The sequence below is a fragment of the Squalius cephalus genome, assembly GCF_949319135.1.
Source record: "Squalius cephalus genome assembly, chromosome: 9".
NCBI classification, from domain to species: domain Eukaryota; kingdom Metazoa; phylum Chordata; class Actinopteri; order Cypriniformes; family Leuciscidae; genus Squalius; species Squalius cephalus.
In genome coordinates this window covers 36,266,947-36,290,464 of record NC_137130.1, presented here as the reverse complement: position 1 = coordinate 36,290,464, position 23,518 = coordinate 36,266,947, and the positions used below count along the sequence as shown (strand labels likewise).

The 23,518-nt window shown below is 38.6% G+C and overlaps 2 protein-coding genes across 3 annotated transcripts; one reads left to right on the top strand and one right to left on the bottom strand.

The window, feature by feature from the left end:
* Positions 1–780: 780 nt before the first annotated feature.
* Positions 781–9,852, bottom strand: LOC307164141 (uncharacterized protein). 2 transcript variants are annotated; one of them, XM_079880594.1, is made up of 4 exons: positions 9,564–9,852; positions 8,189–8,485; positions 7,848–7,951; positions 781–4,562 (listed from the first exon to the last, which is right to left on the bottom strand). In XM_079880594.1, exons 1-4 carry the CDS (start codon positions 9,652–9,654, stop codon positions 4,494–4,496), a joined length of 561 nt encoding a protein of 186 aa, XP_079736720.1. In that variant the 5' UTR covers positions 9,655–9,852; the 3' UTR covers positions 781–4,493. The 2 variants fall into 2 exon arrangements, with proteins under 2 accessions (XP_079736720.1, XP_079736721.1); XM_079880595.1 differs by having other exon boundaries at positions 9,576–9,816.
* Positions 9,853–18,692: 8,840 nt separating this feature from the next.
* Positions 18,693–23,403, top strand: LOC307164133 (uncharacterized protein). Its single transcript, XM_079880579.1, has 16 exons — positions 18,693–19,328; positions 19,427–19,480; positions 19,758–19,820; positions 19,910–20,025; positions 20,182–20,301; positions 20,444–20,491; positions 20,627–20,704; positions 20,799–20,876; positions 21,608–21,668; positions 21,755–21,805; positions 21,882–21,926; positions 22,045–22,109; positions 22,353–22,548; positions 22,670–22,867; positions 23,094–23,182; positions 23,295–23,403. The coding sequence occupies exons 1-9, from the start codon at positions 18,704–18,706 to the stop codon at positions 21,626–21,628; spliced, it is 1,203 nt and encodes a 400-aa protein (XP_079736705.1). The 5' UTR covers positions 18,693–18,703; the 3' UTR covers positions 21,629–21,668; positions 21,755–21,805; positions 21,882–21,926; positions 22,045–22,109; positions 22,353–22,548; positions 22,670–22,867; positions 23,094–23,182; positions 23,295–23,403.
* Positions 23,404–23,518: the final 115 nt, after the last annotated feature.

Sequence of the window (23,518 nt, the reverse complement as noted above, 5' to 3'; positions counted from 1 at the left end):
CCACGTAATTCGAACCATTGTTCGGGCGTGTGAAGCTCTGCAGAGCTTGTGGCCCAACAGTGGAAATGCAGCGTGGTTTTGGGCTCGGTCCATAGCATATTAATGAGTTTGGTTAGTTTCTACCGCGATCACGTAACTTGGTCACGAGCCACTTCCTCTATTTATATTAATATACTCCTGTAAAAGGTCTACCTTTAGGCTATAGACTCATGACGAGTCGGGTAGGAGTATTGTCATTATACTTATACAGTATAAGTATAATGACAATGTACTTGTCTTTGACTTAATTATCTCAGGGTGTACGCTGATCACGTCCGTAGCCTACTCCCTAGCCCAGGGTTCACCAATCTCGGTCCTGGAGGGCCGATGTCCTGCAGAGTTTAGCTCCACCCCCAATTAAACACACCTGAACCAGCTAATCAAGGTCTCACTAGGCATACTAGAAACTTTCAAACAGGTGTGTTGGAGCTGGTTGGAGCTAAACTCTGCAGGACAGCGGCCCTCCAGGACCGAGATTGGTGAAATAGCCTATACGGTTCAGAAAACAATCAAGCTTCCAAATCAATATACCAGAACTGGCTCTCCGCCCAGGACAGTAATGCCTGCTCATGCACTCTCACAACTCACTATTTTGCGACTAGTTAGCAACCTTGACTGACTTTGTAAAGTCTGTCGGAATATCAAATACAAATCTTTCTTTTTCAGACAGTTATTTCATGATACCCCAAAATGATTCTCACTCTCCAGCAATAAACAGACTGGGTCAATACTATACAGAGTTTTGAGGGCAGTCCTCATTCTCAATTTATTATTTCTTGCAGAGGCAAATAAATACACTAAATACAAGCTAAATACACCACTCTACGCCAGCTAAGCTGGAAGTTTCATGACCCAAATACACAATTACATTGGTAACACTTTACAATACGGGTGCACTAATATGCATTAATTCATGCTTAACTAATGCACAGATAATCATGTGTTAATGTATGACTCATGAAGAACTAAACCATTAATTAATGATTACTGCATCAGTAACTAATAAAGATTCTAAATGATTAATAGATTAAGTAATATATGAATTGTTATTAATTAAATATGTCATAATGTATTAATTCCTTAATAACATATTTTATTAACTAAAAGTGTAAATTAACGTGTTAATTACCACAATGGTTTGAAGTCATGTACTTCAACTTCGAATTGTCTGCTTTAATTAATCATTAGCTAATGATTTGCAAATGTATCATTATGTTATGACTTTACTTGGTGAGGCACATGACTATTAACTAATTAAGATGTGCCTATTTGTGGGGTAAGCAAATTTATCCGTGCAGCTTTTAGTGGGCAGGAATTATTGGAACGTTGGAGTGGAAAAACAAACACTGATGAATGATACTCCACAAACATCTTCAGCTTTTAGTTTTATTGTACATAAAAAATAATAATCAAAAATCACACTATAATAGTGTCAAGTGAATCTAAATTAATTCTAATTTTAAATTTTAGATACACTTTCTAATTTGAATAAACTTATAGAAACAAATAAACTTTAAATAAAATAAAATAAAATTACTTAAAAAGCATTGGACTACCTGCAAAAAAAAAAAAAAGAAATTCAGTTTATGCTGTGGAATCAAAACTGATATTGAGAATTGTGAAACCATATTGTTACTGTGAAGTAAAATTTAGATTTTGGTCATATCGCCCATCCATATTCTTTGCTAGATGGCAGAAAAGGTTCCCACAGTTTTACATGAATTTTTTAATAGTGTTCACCACAAGTAATAGACTACATTGTAACCAGAAATAAGTATATAAATGGCTGCTATTTTGCATAAGTATAATTGTAATTGCTAGAAAGAAAGAAAGAAAGAAAGAAAGAAAGAAAGAAAGAAAGAAAGAAAGAAAGAAAGCATACAAGTATAAATTAAGTAAAGTTATTTACGCACTTGCAGGTAGGCTAGTTCCTCCATATGACAGTTATCTGAGAGGGTTTATTCACTGTCCAGTGCAATGGAAACAAATGGACATTACAAAGTCTTATACTTTCTTTCCTTTGAAAAGTAGAAAATGTCCACTTACTGCACATATTTCAGCCACCACTTTCTTGGGAACAGATACAAGTGTTGGTGTATTATGTAAAAGTGCACAAAAGAGGAAAACACAATGTCATTACAATGAACTACACTGGGGAAAAATGTAAAAAAAAATATTTTTACATTAAAGCATTAGTTCACCTCAAAGTTGAAAATTCTGTCATCATTTACTCACCCTCAAGTTGTTTTAAACCTGTATGAATTTCTTTCTTCTGCTGAACACCAAGAAAGATATTTTGAAGAATGTCTGTAACTTGGGTAGTATTTTTTTTTCCTACTATGGAAGTCAATGGGACCCAAGTCTGTCTGTTTACCGACATTCTTCAAAATATCTTTCTTTGTGTTCAGCAGAAGAAAGAAATTCATACAGGTTTGAAACAACTTGAGGGTGAGTAAATGATGACACAATTTTCAACTTTGAGGTGAACTAATGCTTTTATAAACAGAACACCATTTATTTAACAGTGCCTTTTATAAAAGAGACTATAATATAACAAAAAATTACCATTATGTAGAATATTTTTGTACTTCACTTTTATTTGTTCTCATGATCTAGTGTGGTGACTCTGACATTACAATGAACAAAGTAATTATGCAATTATTAAAATACAAAAATATAGGCTAATAAGTGCTAAAAACATCTAACATGGCCACTTCTAACGGATTTAAATTGTCTGCTACTTTTTGCCAGCCCTCTCTCCTGGCTTTTGCAGACTTTGAGGTGTTCCCTGGCGTTTTGATTAAACATTAAAATTCCGAATAAACTTTGACTATATTAGTTCTTGAAAAACTGAGCGCGCTCTTTGGCCACGCTGAACAGCCAATAGCAGCGTTGCTGATCAATGTTTCTACTATCCCCTTTTAAACCAGCGCATGAACACGCAATTAACTCAGATAACTCAATCCAGCTATACTAATCATATCCGGCAAGTGTGTTCGAAGTTAGCCAGATCATGATTAGCATGATGATATCATCAGCAACGTACGAAGAACGAGCCCCAGATCTATCCGTTTTTATTATGTTTCTGTTATTAGTGGTATGTTGAGAAATCAGGGGCCCTCTGATTTTCCAACCACCCTAATAACAATCAGAAAGTTTAAACATTTTGAAATTTAATGGAATTTGCATTATTGATTTGTGACTGTAGCCATTCATATGTATTACAGTGTTTTTCAATGAGTTGGCAGTGTATTGTGAATAGCGCATGGTAGTGTGTCTTTGTTAGGCGGTAATCATGGGATTAGCTTTACCATCCTATATGTGTGAAGCTATCTGGATCTGTTAGTGTGAAGATGGACAATAGATCTTTAGTGAAGTGACACTTTTGGACTCTGGGCCCTATCTTGCACCCAGCGCAATTGACTTTGTACACTGACGCATGTATCATTCCTATTTTGCACCCGTGCACAGCGGACTTTTCCTTCCACAGACGCACGTCGTTAACTAAGAAATACACTTGCGCTCCCCAGGGCGGTTCAGCGCAAAGAGGAGGCGTGATCCGGCGCAAACGTTCCCTCATGCTATTTTAAGGGCGCATGCTTGGCCATAATCAATGTAGCGTGTGCACAACACACATACACTTTAATTCTCTCATCTACACACAGACGCAGCGGTTTTCATTTTTGCAAATCATACATTATTACGATAGATAGATAGACAGACAGATAGATAGATAGATAGATAGATAGATAGATAGATAGATAGATAGATAGATAGATAGATAGATAGATAGTTTATTATAAAAGCATACATCTAGCTTACACATTTATCCAAATTGTCGTACACCTGTTTAACCAAAGTTAATTTGGGTGTTTCTCCATCCCCAACGGCCCTGACGAGAACGTCGGTCTCCTCGGCTGTGAACCGCTCCTGGCGTGCGCCTGGCAAATCCGCCGTTATAATAGCAATCCGCCATGGAACAAGCGCGCCTGCTCTTAAAGGGAATGTGAGATGACACTCTGATTGGTTTATTTCACGTTACGCCCAAACCACACCTATGAATAATGAAGCTACACCAACACATTTCAGATTTGCGTCCGAGACCCGCCCACAAAGTTACTTGCGTTTTGTGCTTGATACTTGCGTTTCAGATCGTTAAAATAGGGCCCTCTATGTCATCTTTATCTTCTTATGATTTGTAGTGTTCAGCCTGGCTAAATTTATTCCAGGTGATGATGCTGTGAGGGTGTAGTGATGAAGGCATGTGTTCAGTGTTCGTGTCTAGGAGATGGGTGGAATAATCTATAATAATTGTGTTGCAAATTTAGTTCCAGTTCTATACTGGGAGGCCATATTTATGCAGTGATGTACTATTGTGAGATGTGAATGGCCTCTTGAAGTGTCTTTTCACCCATCTCCCGAGTCTCAGGTTATGTTCTAACAATTCCGCTGTCCTAGCCTTGATCCAGGTGGGTTCCGGCCCGTCCTGGCGTCCATCCTCCAAGGGATTTGCGGAAGTAAACCTGAGACAGAAACAAATGCAGAGAGAACCACAGTTAATTCTGATATTTTCAACAACTTCAAATTCAGAAATGTGGAATTCTTTTACTTGCTCTATTATCATGTCCATTGCAATTTTAATTCCAGATGTCACATGAAACCGAGTTTCATTGACCAAGTCTGAATTATTGCTGTTGTTTCAGTGCATTGTGTGACACCTGAAGCTGCTCTTGCAGTTCAGCTTTCACAGTCTACTGCTTCATATGAGCATTAGAGATTAATCAGAGTTTTTATCACTCGTAGTGTCATGAGTGAGTTCTAATGGGTCGATGGTCATGGCTTTACTTCAAGTTGCTCTCAGTACAGCCAGATCTGTGGGCAGAAATTATTTCACCTGTTTCGGTGTTGCCTGCTTAGCATTTGCTGTTTTATGGTGTCGTTCACACATTTAGTTAGTGCAAATCTCGTGACCTGCAAAAGGCTGTGGTACTTCTGTCTGATGTTTAGCATTTCATACCCTCCTTGTAAACTTACTTCTCTGATCAGATTCAATTTTAGTTGGTGCACTCCAGTCAAAGATGATTTGGTTTGCTATTACCTGTGCCACACTTCTAGCCGTGTTTTTTTAAAGGCAAAAAATAAAAGCACACCCCCTCCCATTTTGGCACTGGGTAGCAAACCAATGAAATTGAATTTTAAGGATTAATGTCACACCTCTCAAATGAATGCCCTGCTTGGCGATTATAATATAATGTATATTATAATTCGTGTTGTAATACAATTATATTTATAAATTAAATAATATTGTTTCTGGTCTCTGAAGAGTATCTGGAACAACTTATTTGTCAAAGTGTTTGTTTTGCAAAAGATGATTTATTTTAGATTTGGCCCTGTAGTCGCAGCTGTACCCGAGCACGTTGTGTCCGAGCCCGGCCCGGCCCGACACGTTCACTGTAATTATGAGCCCGAGGCCCCGAGCCCGATTTAAACCCAACATTTTTAATATGTGGGCCGTTATAACCTGGGGCGGCGCCAGAATTTTTTTAACGCAGATGCTGCTGTGCTAGATCATTTAGGCTACAGGGGGGAGCTGCGCAGTTATATATATTATACAAATACTATTAATAAATGAGCAAAAATTGGCAACTCAGTATTAAATATTCAATTATTTTAATTATCACAATTAAAGTTTTAATTTTATTAAATTGAACAACATAACATTCAGCATTCAATCAAATATTCTTAAAGATTAGTTATTATTAATAATATTACTTCAACATATTGTTATTTCAACATAATATGTGTGTGAACAACAAGCAAGATGTGCATTTGTAAATTCGGTTACAGCGTGTGTTACGAGTTCCAAATGGTGTAAGTGACCGCGGCGCACCGGCGCCTCCATGTCATGATTATATTGTCTGCTATATTGCTTTTTATGTATTAAATTCAGGCAATTGGTTGATGAAAAATGTATTAAAATTAAAGGTCCCGTTATATGCCCCTTTTCACAAGATGTAAAATAAGTATCTGATGTCCCCAGAGTGTGTATGTGAAGTTTGAGCTCAAAATACCCAACAGATCATTTTTTACAGCATGTTTAAATTGACATTTTTTGGGGCTCAGAAAAACGCGCTGTTTCAGTGTGTGCCCTTTAAATGCAAATGAGCAGCTGCTGGACGACCCAGGGGGCGGAGCTTCATGAGCTTGCGCTCAGTCTCTCAGGACAAATTCATCTCACGGAATGATGATAATATCAGAAACTCTCAGTAACGGCGTTCAGTTCGAGTCAGACAATAATGCCTACAGAGTCAGAGTGCTGTATAGAGATGAAACAGGTATAGTTCAGTAGTTTAATTACGGTTATTATAACGTATTTGTCATCTGCTTGTAGGCTATGTATCCATTATTTATTAATAGCCTACAAGTCTGCTGTCTGAATGATGATCAAACATGTACTGATGAGTTTAATAAAGTTTATTGTACATCACACAAAAGATGAAGCGTCAGTTTTACTTCAGAAAATCACCGTAAGAGCTGAGTAAACACAGTAAGTTATAAGAAGTGCGCAAGTAGCCAGTAGAGTCGAGGGAGTATTCCTGTGGGCGGAGGTTAGTCAAGAAACGGTTCTAGTGACATCATTAAAGAAGGAAGTAGAGGGATGTAGTCCAAACGAGCCGTTCACTGTAGTCGACTTCTGTTAAATAAAATATCTCGCTTGGCATTGAACTTTGAGCTTTATAATTTTACAGATATTATTTATGCTCTAACAGCAACATTACACACTAACTAAAGTTTGAAACATGGGATCATGCAGAACGGGACCTTTAAGATAGGCTACAATTTATACTAAACGAAATTCACTTTAAAGAAAAGCTTTCTTCAAAACAAAACTTAAACTTGAAACTAAATGTGCTTACTTAATGGCTAAAACACGTAGGCTACTACAGACTCTCTTTTTGTACAAATTGCAGCACATTCATTTAATTCAGAATTTTGCACATGTAAGTTGAAAGGCATTTGTTTGTGCATAAAACATATCTGTAACATTTATCAAGTTCATAATTGCGCGTGCATTTATTAATTATTATCTTAATGAATAATGCAACAAGGATGAAGCATGTAAACGGCATTGTTTGTCTATTCAGAAATAATTGAATGGATCGGAAAAGTAACAAAAGAGGACATTGAGGGCTGAGGCTGACTACTATCATAATTTCTGTCAAAAAACGCAACTTGATCCGAGCTCTTAACACATTATAGTCCTTCACGTCTATTGCGATCTCAAAATTCTGGCCAGTTGATAATACCTAGAATATCAAAATCGACTGCTGGGGAAGATCCTTCTATTTAGCGCCAAAACTTTGGAACTAGTCTTCCTAACATTGTCCGGGAAGCAGACACACTCTGTCAGTTCAAAGCTAGATTAAAGACACATCTCTTTGACCCACTGCTGTGCACATTTAGTATGTCTCCTTTATCTGATGCAATCACTTCAGTTCACGTTCTTTCCTAATGAGCTGATGATCTGAATTATGTGTGTTAAAAAAAAGAAGACGTACAAAATGTGAAGAGTGGTGGGTCCTCAGGCCCCGAGTTGAGAACCAATGGTGCACATTTAAAATCATCCCAGAGCTTAAAAATTGCAAAATAATTACACATGAGAAGATTTTCAACATCAAACCACAAAAAGCATCAATGAAAAGTCACTTGACAGCATAGCTCAGTAATGCACTTCAGATATACGCATAAGGTTGTCCATAAGTTTTGTTTTTACCTTTAAACAACATATGTTGTAATTTTATGCTTACCATAATCATACAGCAGATAACACTGATGAACAGTATGACAGCACACACAATGAGGATGATCTCCACAATAGAAAGAGCATCTTCTGGGCAGTCTTTTTCTTTTTCTTCCAATGACAGAATAAACAAAAAAAAATCAGGGCCAGAGAATTCTAGAATTATACTTTTTATACTCTATGCATTTTTCCATTTAATATCAATCAGAAAGTGATTGTACTTCTAAATCTCTCCATTCAAATTTTCCCATTCACACCATTTACATACTAAACACATGCGGTACATTTATATAATAAACTCATCATGTTTTAGAATACAATTATTTACATGCAATAAGATACACTTACCTATCCATAACCAAGTGAACTTGCCAACAGTATTTTTTTCTTCCCAATTAAATTCACACCAGTAAAGCCCAATGTCTTCGGCAGTTACATGTAAGAGGGTGACACTGAGGTTGGGAAGTGCTCCACTTACAAGGACTTTGGATTCGTTCGCTGCTTTGAAGATAAGATCGTTTTCTTTGTAAAAGTAGAAGAGTTTCTGCTGTTTACTTTCTCCTTGTTTGTACATGTACACTCCATCTTGAGGACTTTTATCAGTAGCGCACTCGATGGTGACATCATGCCCAGAAGATTTGATTACTGTTTGAAGAAAAGCAACTGTTAAGACTTTTTTTCTGCAAACACTTAAATACACTAATTAATTTGCAAAGCTATCTTGTGTGTGCTTGATATTTTCTTAAAGGGTAGGCCCTATCTCTCGCCAAAATTGAACCTAGGTTATTTTTGTTAATCTACCCGAGTCAAACTTTAGTGTAAAAGCATAATTAGAATGCAAACGACACTTTTAAGATTGACAGTATTTTCGTTTTACTCGACACAACATAAAACTGTGCTCGAAGTATCACCAGGGGCTCTACACATGAACTTGAGCATTGACTACATTGTTTGTGTACACAAAGTTTACTACTGTCACCACCTTTCACCCCTAGCAACGGCCCTGATTCAAATTATGCTTTTACACGAAAGTTTGACTCTGGTACATTAACAAAAAGAGCCTAGGTTCAATTTTGGCAAGAGTTACCCTTTAACTTGTCTACACAATGTATTCTAGGCTATTTGATAAATATGACTAAATAAATAAATAATAGGCTACAATAATATAATTGAAATTAATAATACTATAATATTATAGTAGGCCTAAAACAGTTAATATTTTCAGAATTCTATGCTCACTGAGACAAAAAGCTAAGTTAATTAATGAAATTTAAGGTATTTTTAACATGTTGCAACCGTCCCTGGGTTGGGGTCAGTTGCAACATCTGGCTTCTTCCATTCAAATAAATACTGTGAACGATATGTCTTATATAATCATCTTTAAATGGTATGGGTAATTAGCAGACAGATGCAAGTTGTATACAAATTTGGTTGGTCTATTTCAAATAGTCTCTGAGTAACTGAGAGAAATGCAGAAAGTGTTGCAACTGTCCCCGGTCTCCCCTACTGCAGGGTCTGCCATAGCAATAATCCAAAGTAAAAAATTTAATTGGATAACAAAATGTACACTATTAATTTGTTAACATTAGTTAAATGAGCAATTGCCAATATTTGTAACTGTTTTTTTTTATATTTGTTAACGTTATACAGCTGTTCAATGTTTGTTCATGTTACTTCACGGTGCATTAACTTATGTTAACAAATACAAAAAGTGTATACTTACACATATTCATACCTTGCACTACCGTGGCTGCCCATGACATGCTTCTACAAACACTGATCAATAGAAAACTGTATTTCACGACGTACAACATCTTCGCAGTTCTTTGTGACAATAGTTTCTGTTCAACTCACTAAATCACTTAGGTAAAGTTGGTTTTATATTTGCACATTCGCTGACTTCCGCGTTCAATAACTCATGAACTAAACGTTGTTACGACACAAGTAACTACTGCCCTACACAGAAAAAGGAGTCCGTGGCCTGTTTTCGCTGCGCTAACAGGATCAGTCCCGCCTCCAGGATCGGCCCCGCCTGCGCTTTTAAATCGGCGGACCCAGAACGGATCACATACGGATCCGCACTTCGGACGCGCCTTAACATGTGCCCCGCCTCCTGACGCACTGTCACCTGGCGGACTGAGTAGGGGGAGGCTGCAGACCTGGAGCCGGTAGATCTACGCCCCAAGCAGTTTTACGCCCCTGTTGTTCCTGATGCGTCCAGTAGGGGGAAGCTGTATATTAGTATATGAGCTTAGTCACATATCAGAGCAGCCTTATAGAGCATCACAGTCCCGCCCACAGCCGGTGCCGGAAGTAAAAATTCAATACAATTTCTCCATTGACAGTTGGGGTATAAGCCATAAAAACGTAACCATACATGGTAGACTTAAAACCAGCTACGGCAGTACTAAGCGATTGTATATGCTCATATAACCGCCAAAAGTTCATGGGGCACTAACCTTGTTTTGAGATAAATGCCTTTTATTCGCGATGTCTTGGAGAAGTACTTCATTACCCACAATCCTAAACAATCCCACAATCCCACAGTGATGCATCTGATTGGTGGAGCTTGTGTAAACCCCGCGAAAGTTCGTGAAGACTCAAGCTAAATAGAAAAAAAAAAAAAAAACTGTTGCGTTTTTGTGCACGGTATCACTGATGTGACATTTGAACCGAGGAGTCTTCATATATGGTATGAGTCATATCAGGCATTTTATGATGCCACTGTCAAAACAATATTTAGCTTAGGCATACCCAGAGCCATATAGAGAGCTCTTCATGCATTTACTGAACATTTGTGCAATAATTCATGGCAAGTTAATAAACTGAATATGATGCACTTTCTGGTTTGCTGACCTTCACTTTTTAATTTTCACTTGTTGTTATTAAGAAAATACATTAAATGTTATTAAAATTAAGGATGAACTATAACTTCATGAATAAAATGAGCATGGACCACAAGTGGGAAATTGTTGAGGCATTTGTCAGCAACCTGCCCGTGGGCCGCTGAAACTGATGAGCAGAACGCCGCGCGGACCGCCAGATCTGCATCCGTGAGCCACGGACCGCCAGCCATGCTTTCCAGTCTATTTACACAATTACTACAGAAAGAACTGCCATAAACGGCACAAGAAAAAGTTCGCGTGGCTGTCGTCAGATTTTAAAGTCGCTCTAAAGGCTCTTTCGCGGTTGTGGCTTCAGTCGACTTCAGTGAGGCGCGGTGGTTTATGGGATGAGTAAGTTAGTTCCTTCGCTCGGAAATGAAAATATGTACACAGTCTTGTACCTTTGACTTTTTTTTGATTTTCTCGCCGTTTTTTCACTCGAAATGATATGTTGTATGCCTATGAGTTCAGCCGTAGCTGGATATCCTCAGACATGCTCTAAAACTCTTTAGATACGGATTTTCGAAAACGTCAATGGGAGAAATGAATGGGAAATTTACTTCCGGCACCGAAGCGCTCTCGGGCTGTGGGCGGGACTGTGATGCTCTATATGGGTGATTCTTACACTATGGGCACTTTTATGTACTTTGGTCATATTTTTAAAAATACATATAATTTTGGACAAAATCCTCTTTTTTTTTTTCAAACTAACAATAAAACCTCTTTAAAAACTTTTTACTTCCTTTCTATTATGATTTTTTCATACTTTTAAACCTCCTTATCGGTGTCAAAATCACTGTTTTCTCCTTGTTGCACACCCAGACTTTTTAACTTCAACAATGAAAATGCAGTTTAAAAATATGACTTATCTGGTAACTATTAATATACCTAAATTAAGCACTAGTAAAATAATTAAAATACATTATATTTAATGTGAGACCACCATCAATATTACTTTTTATACAAAATATAGCTGTCCCACAGTATTGGTCTCATTTCCAGCACAACACTGTTCTATTATACACAATGTCCCTTTAAAAAGTTTGTGTGAAAGATTGTTTAGGTGGTTTCTATGGAAATGTTCAGAGACATCAGAGCACATGTTGGAAATTAAAGCAATTTAATATTTTCATCAAGAACAAAAGAAGAAAAATCAAGGTAAATATTGCTTGATCAGTTAATATATTTATTCTGCGTCATTTCCAAACATGCTGTACCTTCAAGGGTGTTTTTAAAAAGTTTTTTTTTTTTTTTTTTTAAGTTAAATAAGAGTATTTTGCATACATGAAATGCTAATTATTAATTCAAAGCTAATCAGTGAAGCTGTCTTCCAAATTTTTCTCAAAAAACTACAGAAATGTCATTTCCACCACACTGCCCACTGTGGTGGAAATTACATTATGATTACAAAGTACAACTGATATGGATTGCAAGAGTAGATTTGTGTAATACTTTTTATATTATAATATTATAATAAATTACAATACTTTTTATATTTATATTATGATATTATTTTTATTTCTAAATTATACTTTTATATTAATTGATTTCATTTAGATGAATGAAAATTAAATTTTGTTGTTCAATTATTGCTTATATTTTTGCCTTGCCATCAGTTGTGTCAGTTATTTACAGTATGCACTGTAACCGTTCATCTGTGAGACAAATCAGTTGTATACATCAAACTCAGCACTATACTAAAAACAGGTGTGGTTATGTTTAATGACTTTGTGAATTGAGTTTACTGAGTGTGATGAGTTTCAGAATTTTTCTAATAAATATCATCGTTTCTCTACATTCACGTTAATTCATTGTCATTTCCACCACCCACCCATTTTCATCACCACACACATTTTTAAAAAATATTTAAAAAGTTCTCATCACACATTAAATATGTATCCACAATTTACGAGATCATGCTCTACTTAATATAAAAATTCAAGTAATTTATTTTCTAATAAGCTCTTGCCCAAACCAATATTAAATTTCAGAGTGTGACAGGTGTACAGTGCACCATTTGGTCCTTAGGGCAGTTAATTTATCTTATTGACAAATATATTATTGTATTTATATATATAATAAATATATATAATTGTATAATTATTGTACATTGTGGAAAAACGAATAAAACTAGTTACAAACATGAACTTAGACTATTCTTGAGTGGCATAAGTTATTCTGTTTTTTAAATAACAGCTGTATATAGAGATGTGGTGGAAATGACATTTGTTCATTGCAGGTCGGAAACATTTTAAAATATTAACAATTTCTCTTATAATCTAAGTTTGTCCTCTTACAGACCTTAAAACTAGACAAATTATTTAAACTTATGAGACTGTGCTACGTGACAGGTTTTTTTTATTCAACTTCACAAGTTATTGTTGTTGATTGTATTGTAATGATGCAACATTTATTATTTATAAACGATTGATGCGATATCAATTCAAAAGATGGGTCTATAATTTATTTCGAGAGAGGTTAGGCTGCCCCTAGTCTTCTCTTTACCCGCTCTGTCTCACTCACTTTTAAAATGAATTACATTTTTATTTTTATCTTGTTGTCTGTCTTTAGCTTGCGTGACATGGCTTCTTCTGGTAAGACCCTGCTTACTCCTTGCATTTAAGCATACTCCACATGGTTTCTGGAGCAACATTAGAGTGGATATTGGAAATGTGTGAATTTTTTTTTTTTTTTTTTTGACAGTCTATGATGTATGCATGTATGTATGTATGCAAATCTCTGTCTCTAAGTAAAAAGAGTTGAACTGCACACTCACTCAAATATTTTGTCAAATAATACATACATATGTCATGCATGATAAAACCCACTTTAAAAACTTTGGTCCCATATGGTTTGAATGTAGATTTTGGTTTTAGTTGTTTCTTATAAATGAGATGATCTAATTCTCTAATGTATATCTTAATATACAGTTTTCTTAAAATAGCTTACTGATCTGGACAAATGTATGTGCACTTAATGTGTGTTTTAGCATACTCTGTCTTTAGTTCTTTTTAACTTGTACCTCATAAGGTGTGTGTTTGCTTTAGCTACTTAAGAAAATTAAAATATCTCTCTCTAAACTCTCTCTAAACACCCATCTCTTTTTCTCTCTCCAAACGTAAATTGTATTCTCTCTTCAGGGGAAGAAATAACATCTATACAGAGAGGTTGCAACTTACCTGCGCTTAACAGATGCACCTCCTGCTGTTCCCTATTTCACTGTCCTTTCTGTACTTCTGACTTTTTCAAGCCCTCAAAGAAAAATAAAGTACAAACTCATCTTCAGCTTCACTTTTCTAGGGCAGTCGTCCATGAAGGTAGAATATTTTTTTTCTAAAAATGTTGTAATGAATGTTAATGTTAAATGGATGCATGATTGATGTTTTAGTATTACTCAAATAAAGCAATGTCAGCATTGTCATTGAAACATTAAGCTGATCACATGAAGTAGGAATGCAAGAAAATTAGATTTTTGTTTTGTTTTTCTTTTTTCTTTCAGATTATACAATCCACCGGTGTGGTCTAGGTTGTGTGTCACAATTACACTATCATTGTGTATATTGTTCCTCAATAAAAATCCGACGTGACAACTTTGTGGCCCACTTGAAAGGCTGCAAGACTGCCAGAAAATTAACCACCATTCCTGATGTGGCTCCCCTCCCTGCCAGTACATCGACGACCATTGCTGATGTGGCTCCCCTGCCTGCCAGTACATCGACGACCATTCCTGATGTGGCTCCCCTCCCTGCCAGTACATCGACGACCATTCCTGATGTGGCTCCCCTGCCTGCCAGTACATCGACGACCATTCCTGATGTGGCTCCCCTCCCTGCCAGTACATCGACGACCATTCCTGATGTGGCTCCCCTCCCTGCCAGTACATCGACGACCATTCCTGATGTGGCTCCCCTGCCTGCCAGTACATCGACGACCATTCCTGATGTGGCTCCCCTGCCTGCCAGTACATCGACGACCATTCCTGATGTGGCTCCCCTGCCTGCCAGTACATCGACGACCATTCCTGATGTGGCTCCCCTGCCTGCCAGTACATCGACGACCATTCCTGATGTGGCTCCCCTCCCTGCCAGTACATCGACGACCATTCCTGATGTGGCTCCCCTGCCTGCCAGTACATCGACGACCATTCCTGATGTGGCTCCCCTCCCTGCCAGTACATCGACGACCATTCCTGATGTGGCTCCCCTCCCTGCCAGTACATCGACGACCATTCCTGATGTGGCTCCCCTCCCTGCCAGTACATCGACGACCATTCCTGATGTGGCTCCCCTGCCTGCCAGTACATCGACGACCATTCCTGATGTGGCTCCCCTCCCTGCCAGTACATCGACGACCATTCCTGATGTGGCTCCCCTGCCTGCCAGTACATCGACGACCATTCCTGATGTGGCTCCCCTGCCTGCCAGTACATCGACGACCATTCCTGATGTGGCTCCCCTGCCTGCCAGTACATCGACGACCATTCCTGATGTGGCTCCCCTCCCTGCCAGTACATCGACGACCATTCCTGATGTGGCTCCCCTGCCTGCCAGTACATCGACGACCATTCCTGATGTGGCTCCCCTCCCTGCCAGTACATCGACGACCATTCCTGATGTGGCTCCCCTGCCTGCCAGTACATCGACGACCATTGCTGATGTGGCTCCCCTGCCTGCCAGTACATCGACGACCATTCCTGATGTGGCTCCCCTCCCTGCCAGTACATCGACGACCATTCCTGATGTGGCTCCCCTCCCTGCCAGTACATCGACGACCATTGCTGATGTGGCTCCCCTCCCTGCCAGTACATCGACGACCATTCCTGATGTGGCTCCCCTGCCTGCCAGTACATCGACGACCATTCCTGATGTGGCTCCCCTCCCTGCCAGTACATCGACGACCATTCCTGATGTGGCTCCCCTCCCTGCCAGTACATCGACGACCATTCCTGATGTGGCTCCCCTGCCTGCCAGTACATCGACGACCATTCCTGATGTGGCTCCCCTGCCTGCCAGTACATCGACGACCATTCCTGATGTGGCTCCCCTCCCTGCCAGTACATCGACGACCATTCCTGATGTGGCTCCCCTGCCTGCCAGTACATCGACGACCATTGCTGATGTGGCTCCCCTGCCTGCCAGTACATCGACGACCATTGCTGATGTGGCTCCCCTGCCTGCCAGTACATCGACGACCATTCCTGATGTGGCTCCCCTCCCTGCCAGTACATCGACGACCATTCCTGATGTGGCTCCCCTGCCTGCCAGTACATCGACGACCATTCCTGATGTGGCTCCCCTCCCTGCCAGTACATCGACGACCATTCCTGATGTGGCTCCCCTGCCTGCCAGTACATCGACGACCATTCCTGATGTGGCTCCCCTGCCTGCCAGTACATCGACGACCATTCCTGATGTGGCTCCCCTGCCTGCCAGTACATCGACGACCATTCCTGATGTGGCTCCCTTAACTGCTAGTAGGTCCTTCATAAAATCACAACTACGAAACAGCGTAGTTGTCAAAGCAAATTGCCCTCATTGTCACATTACTATTCAAAAAAAAAATTTAAGAAAACATCTGGAGAGGAAACACACAAAATCTAGGGATGACATTACAGCAAGCCATCACCTTTATTCTGACTGCATAGACCGAGCTAACGGTGTCTATGCAGTCCAGAAACATTTTTTTTCTTCGAGTGTTCCGATCCATGTTGTGTACAAAATCTGGGGAGCGGAGCAGAATGTAAGATGTGAGTTGCCATCCTGTCAAGTGGAGATCGACTTAGCCAGGAGGAGTGGACTAAGCCACTACAAATGCCATCACCTCAGGTCACTAGACTATTGTGGGTCATTTGCTGATGATCCTTCTCTTTCAGAGAGTACCCTGACAGAAATGGTCAGGCTAAAATGGTTTGGCAATGAAAGAAAGAGAGATTGCCTACAAAGGCAAAGCTTGGCCACCCAAGACAACAAACCCTTGTCTGTTGCGACAAAGGCGACAATGCCATCTTTAAAGAGGTGCATTTCAGTGTATGAGCCACATGCATCATATTATGCCCAACTTGGAAGAATAATGGTCACATATGATGTAAAGCAGAACTCCTGGCATTGTCCTTGTGCCAGGTCAAGAAGATCCTGCCTCCATAAATACATAGCAAAATGGCACCTGTTCCAGACTGAGCATCAGCTTTTCAGGACCGTCCAAAGCACAGATCAGACCAGTCCAGTTCATGAAAGTGTAGATGACGCAGGCCTACTGTACCCCCCGACAAAAGAGCTGGAATCTATGATTCAGTATGTCATGAACAACAAGACCATCCCTGCAGCTCTTCCTGAGCACCTGCGTCTGCCTTCATTTTCAAGCACATACCCAACCAGCCTCATTCCTGATGAGATGTTCTGCCACAGATGTGCTGGAAAAGTACCTTTATCAGACCCTCTGCTCATCACATCAAAGGCCAAAATTCTTACAAATACAAGAATTATCCATGGTAAGTAATTTTGGTGCCAATAGGATCTATAAAATACATACTGACATCAGTTCTGAATATGTCCTAAATGGTATTGTAGTATGGCTTAATTTTCTAACATGGTATTTTTCAGACGTTGCCACCTACTCAAAATGTTGCCACCAATGTGGAATCCACTACAGGTATCAAGAGTGGAAAGATGGCCTGCATAATTTTAATGACAGTGTCATTCTTGACCTCCCTTTATGTATACATCTTCGAAACATGCTACAGGTTAGGCTATCTTAAATAATTTACCATTACCTCTAGTAAAAGTAATGCTTTGCAAGGTTTTTCAAGAAGTGGATAGCAATTATTGATTGTGTTATCTGAAATCATAGGCCCACACTGCTGTCGGGAGAGTGGTTCAGTGTCTGGAGGTCACTATAGGGGAACAGTTTCCTCCAGCCAAAACAGTGCTCCATGCCTATCTCCATTTTGAGGCACTCACAGGTCACGAGTATGAATACTCTTGCGTGACATGTGGGGATCATCCACCCATTGTCATCATGGATCTCCACAGAAAAGGAGCATTCAACATGTCATGTAAGTGTGTTGGCATAGACCAAATTGAAATTCTGTGCTTTGAGCATATAATACAATCTGGGTGATTTGACACTGCTTGTGCATATTTAGCCACAGGAAGCTTATACCTAATTTTCTCTATTATACAGGTCGTCTTATTAATATTTTTCATTTCTGTATGTTGTTAGTGAGTGACATCAAACCACCACCAAAGGATTTCAATGGACACATGGATATGGATGATTTCTGGGATAAACTGGCCCTGCAAATGATTGGTCGTGGCTTTGTAAAAAGTAATTCTCTTGCTTTTATGTGCCTCTTCTTGACATTTGGTATGCTATTTACAATCTTTTTTTGAACATTTTGCTTTTTCTGTTGTTATTTAAGAACAGAGCGACAATCCCTTCACTGTCCACCCCAATTACCACTTTTGGGCACCATGGATTGGAAGAAATACACGCAAGTCCAGTCAATGCCTCAACACAGAGTTCCAAAAAATCCACCAACCCAAAGAAGCTGAGCTTTGCGAAATAACTGTCTCTGAAGATAGACTTAAAAATGAGCTTTATAAGAAAAAGGTCAAATTGATTTCATTTATAATTTCTGCGACTAGTGTGAAGGGTTTCTTTGGCTAAGTAGCATGTAAGTATTTTTGTTGCAACTGTATTTTGATTTGTTTTTTAGGTATCGGTGATAAGGAAACTGTGCAAGGAATGTGGTGTTGATTCCATTGGCTCAAAAAGTGACCTCCTAGAGAGGCTTTCATCTGAGATGAAATCTAGACAGACTTATGATAAAGTATTCGAAAAGATTTGGGGTGCCTCTGGTAAGAAACAAATGCTTGTGTTTTGGTATGTTTGTGACTGCCACTTTAAATTTGTAGGCCTTATACTTTTATTACTGCTGCCTGACGTAGATGTTTTTTTCCCAGGAGGATGGGCTGAGGTCATGTGCCCTTGTGGAATTGTGTATAGCATCAAATGCTGTTTGCGCGCAGAGAGTCCGAGAGACTTTGCAGATGTCCTCCTCTCATGGAAACACATACCCAATGTAGTAATCTATGATTTTGCACGGGGACTGGCCACACACACCAATCTTCGCTATCCTGAGACGTTAATCTTCACGCCACACGAAGGTCGTCTAGCTGACCCAACAGATGGGAACATAAAGATGGCAAAGGAAGGAAAGCTGAAGATCTCCTTGCCATGGCTTAGTATAAAAAAACAAGTCCCAGACAGCCATGGCCACCCAATTACAGGCTCAGCAGAGCACTATGTCCTTAATGACAAATTTCATGAAGACAATTCAAAAGATGAACGGGATGCTCTCCGCAAGATTGGTCTTGTAGCTCAACTTGCTGGTAAAGTGAATAGCCAGGTTGCGGAGCAGTTCTTTAGCAAATTAAAGAAAAATAATTACTTTCTAAATATGACCCTTCCATCAACCCACGTCTTCCTCATGAGAAGTATCATCCACCACCACAACAGTCAGAAGAATTTGAGAAGACTAGAGGCCTTAAAAAAAGTATTTGGGACAGAAGTGGTGCTGAACATCAACCACCAGGCTATTCTTGGTAATGTTTGAATTACTGCAATACGACTTTAGAATTGGTTCTAAATATTACTTGTACAGATGTTGTCATGTACCAATATTTTGTGTTATCCAATTAAGCTGTTTCAGAGTCCTCTACTCAATCTGGTGAAACAGACGTTCGCCAAGTGACCAGTAAGTAACACAGTAGAGGATCAAGCCACTTTATGGCACTTGTTTAGTCTGTTATTGCTAAGCATTGCGAAGTACAATGTAATGTTTCCTTATTTGCATGTGGTCCAATATTATATCATCTTTTAATATCAAACTCATCAATTAACCCTTTTATATCAACGTCTGATATGTACTTGATTTTATTGACGTCTACATCTGTCATTTCATTGTTGTAATGGTTGTATTGCATTTGTATTCTGTGTCATTAACTAATAATCTAATTTTGCATGCCTTACAGACCTTAGTGGCTCAGAGGCAACAGTGGATTTGCCAGACTTTGATGCCCCTGCTATAGGCATGAGTATGGATAAAGTAATTGCACTAACTTACAGTCATTTTCCATTGCAGTTCATTATTCATGACCGAGATTGTTTCGTTTTATTCCCATAGAAACCTCTGCAGATGTGAACATGGAGGAAGTGGATGAGGATATGATTGTGGAGGATGCAGATGAGTATTCAGCTCAACCTTGGATGAAGCCTCATAATCTTCTACAAGACAAATTGGTAGTTGTTCATGTCTTCACTATCAATGCTAAAACATACTGTCCACAGTAGCTTGTATTGTGACATCCACGATTAACTAAAACATCCATTTTATAAAGGCAAGTTGCCTATTTAAACAAAATATGAAGCATTTAGTCTTTCTTTTGTCCTTTGCAGCTCAGATACATCCTGGACACGGGGCGGCTGGCCGATGAGGTCATTGTGAAGGAGGGAGTGATATGCCTCTTAAGAGAAGATTTTTGGACACTGGGTTTGAGAAGGGAAATGGAGTCTGATGTAAGTAGTAACGTTTTCATGTAGATATTTTTCATGGACCAAAAAAAGTACAGCTGTGAGTGCAATGTATGCTCTTTGTTTTCTTTGTAGAAAGAACTTAGACTTTTGTGTATGTGCTAACTATTTTGATTATTTCTTGCAGATTGGAAATGCCTGCATGAAACTCATTTATGAAGATGCTCGAGCACATGTATATATATTTTTCACATGATTTTAAATAAGCTATTTGTAGTTTATACTTTTTTTTATTTTTTTTTTGAATTTTTTCATTTCAAATATGAATGGCAAGTGATAGTCTTCTTAATATTTCCATTTGCTATCACAGGGCAAAGACATATATACTGCTGATATGTATGTTGTTACTACATGGAAAGACAGTGTAGATCCCTTAGCCTACTTTCCAGTGAGTATTGAATGCATAAATCATACTAGTATTTGACATCTAATGTAAGTCGGAAGTAAAATAATTTTTCATATTTGTTGATTGTGTTTTTTAGGATGATGCTGACATGAAGGATGCACTTGTGTTCCCTCTATGGACAAAAGCTGCCGGCCCAGAACATTACCTGTTATGTGTAAGATTTTACAAGTTATGGTGTAGCTCAAAAAACATTTGCGTATCACGTTTTATACAGCTTTGACTACTCTTATTATTGACTGATTATTATTTTATGTTGGTTTTACATTGGGGTGTTTTTACCCTCTATATCATAAAGCAAAGGTAATTTAAATGTGAAATGGATTGTCATAACACTCTCTGCACTCCCTAGCTACAACCATGATTATGCATCCCTATAGGTACTGAAGCCACTCTTAAGAGAGATCCTCCTACTAGACTCCCTGTGTAGTAATCATGAGTCTGGTTTTGGAGATGACCTGTACAGAGACATCTTTAGGTCCACAGCTAAGATATAATTGCCACGTTCCTATGGCATGTAATGTAGACATGCGGTTGCATTGTTCCAGCAGTCTTTTTTATTTATTTATTTATTTAGCTACGAGAGTATGTGTTATCATATTAATTTACAGTTGCCACGTTCTTATGGCATGTAATGTAGACATGTGGTTACATTGTTCTAGATAGAAGCATCTATCTTAATAGATTAAACCAGCAAAGCAAAATCAGGCCTCTTTGTGGATGAGGACGTCCATGTTCTGTGGGAGAAAATAGACTCAAATGGGTGTGAGCAGAGGAGTAAAAATGCTGGTTTAATTTATGGCCATATGATATACTGTTACATAGGCTTTGTAACATAGGACTCCTCATGGCTTTTTTTTGTTAATTTGTCTTTTACCCAAATCTTAGGAGTATTGCACATCGTCTTGACCCTGGACAGTGGACAGAAGTCACAGGATTGGATATTGGGGTGACACACAACTACAATACTACTGTACATATTTTCAGCTCTGTGTATGTTTTTATTTCACATTCTAATATATTTGTATCCTAAAGGTCTTTCCTCAACAGACCAACAGCATTGATTGTGGAGTTTTCATGCTCATGGTAAGCTATTAAAACAGGCTACTAAAGCTATTTTTTTCTTTCTTTTTTCTGGAAATTAATCTTTACTCTTTTTCAGTATGCCCTTTACACTGTGCTGAACACTCCATTCAATTTCACTTCGGTGAGCTTTTCTATTTTCTTCCTTAGAAGGTTGCTATAAAGTTGTACTTTATTGCTGGTCATTGAATTCTAACAATACAAATTAAATACTAATCCTGTGACATTACAATTTCTGTTAGCTTGACATGCCTGCAATCAGGGAGTGGTGGTGTCTACGTCTAATTGAGCGGTTTGAGACAGAGGGGTATGTGTATTAGTTTCTTTACGTCTCAGTTTGGTGTTTCATTCTTTGTTCCTTCCTTGTCAGTAGAAATAATTGACCAAACTGAGGCATTACAGGTCGCTAAATTATTTATACATTATACATTACTTATATGTAATTATTAATTATACATGATTAAATTATCAATGCAGCCTTTTTATTGTCCATAACAAGAGTTGTCCTATTGGGGGCCAACAAAGTAGATTTTTTCTTTCTTTTTAAAAGGCATGGGAAAAGGTTCGCCCACTGGACCGAGGAGGCAAGATGCCTGACTGAAGGGACATTACGACCTCTTTACAGGTGTTTTCCAGGATTAACACATGACTTGCCACAACATGTTGTTGCCGAGAGGAACCGAATGTTGTCCAACCAGGCTCTGGTGGACTTCATTGTGGCAAGAGGAACCGATAACCACATTCAGGTACATGCATCAAGAATGCATTTTTTTAACTGCATTCTAAACCAATAGATTGTCTAGTAAATAAACAACTTACACATTCATGGAAATATTTTTAATGTCATTTTCAATTTTCTCTGCACAGTCCATCATCAATGGACAAAAAAAATCAAAGTGGCTTGACACTTTTTCCAAGTGTACCATCAAGAAAGTGCCTGTGCCGTTATTCATTGAAGATCAGGAGCAAATTGATGTTATCTACACTCACCTGACTTCAATTCTGGACAGCACACACACCCACAGTGACCAGATCAGATTCATTATGGATGTCCTTTTTCCAGAGGTAGGTCTTGTGCGTTAGTTGTGCTCTGCATGGTGTCAGATTCACATTGTTTTCAATGTCAAATAGTTTATCATAATGTTAGACCATTGCTCTAAAAATAATACTTTTGTGCTTAATACAGAAAAGGCACTTTTGATTTTGTTGTAAAAAAAAAAAAAAAACTAAACATGCAAAATGATGCTTGGCTTATTTGGGCTGTGATAAATCTCAATTCTTTCTCTGGTAGTCCATCATCTGTGCTCTCGCTGTTGTGGAAAATGTGTCCATCTTGGAGGCTGAGGAGAAATTCCTGCAAGGACCTGTCATTGACGCAAGGTACTGTAAGGATCCTATAAAGGAAAAAATGTTGAAACATGACATCCTGCCATTATTTATAAATAACCATTGTTTCTACCACTATTTTTGCTTTTTTATTTATTTTTATCAGTGAGCGGGAGCACTTTGACAGGAGGATAAAAAAACAATTAAAGAAGAGTGGCAAGCCATAGGAGAGTCATCTACAGGAGTCATGGTGTTAATAAATAACTTTTTTTGTGAACAACAATATTGTCTCTTTCTTTTAAATGGCCCTTGGAATTTTAGAAAAGGGTTAAATTGTGTTTGTCTTCATAAAATGCTATGTAGGACATGTTTTGTAGCTGTATGACGACC

What these genes read in the sequence shown, in the direction of transcription:
- LOC307164141 (XM_079880594.1), bottom strand. Translation starts at nt 9,654, where the DNA reads ATGTTGTACGTCGTGAAATACAGTTTTCTATTGATCAGTGTTTGTAGA. An exon ending in AGTGCAAGGTATGAATATGT is followed by an intron (nt 8,486 to 9,563) that starts GTAAGTATACAC and finishes TTCTTCAAACAG; the next exon opens with TAATCAAATCTTCTGGGCAT. An exon ending in TTATCTGCTGTATGATTATG is followed by an intron (nt 4,563 to 7,847) that starts GTAAGCATAAAA and finishes TTTCTGTCTCAG; the next exon opens with GTTTACTTCCGCAAATCCCT.
- LOC307164133 (XM_079880579.1), top strand. Translation starts at nt 18,704, where the DNA reads ATGTGCCCTTGTGGAATTGTGTATAGCATCAAATGCTGTTTGCGCGCA. An exon ending in AGACGTTCGCCAAGTGACCA is followed by an intron (nt 19,481 to 19,757) that starts GTAAGTAACACA and finishes CATGCCTTACAG; the next exon opens with ACCTTAGTGGCTCAGAGGCA. An exon ending in ATCTTCTACAAGACAAATTG is followed by an intron (nt 20,026 to 20,181) that starts GTAGTTGTTCAT and finishes TGTCCTTTGCAG; the next exon opens with CTCAGATACATCCTGGACAC.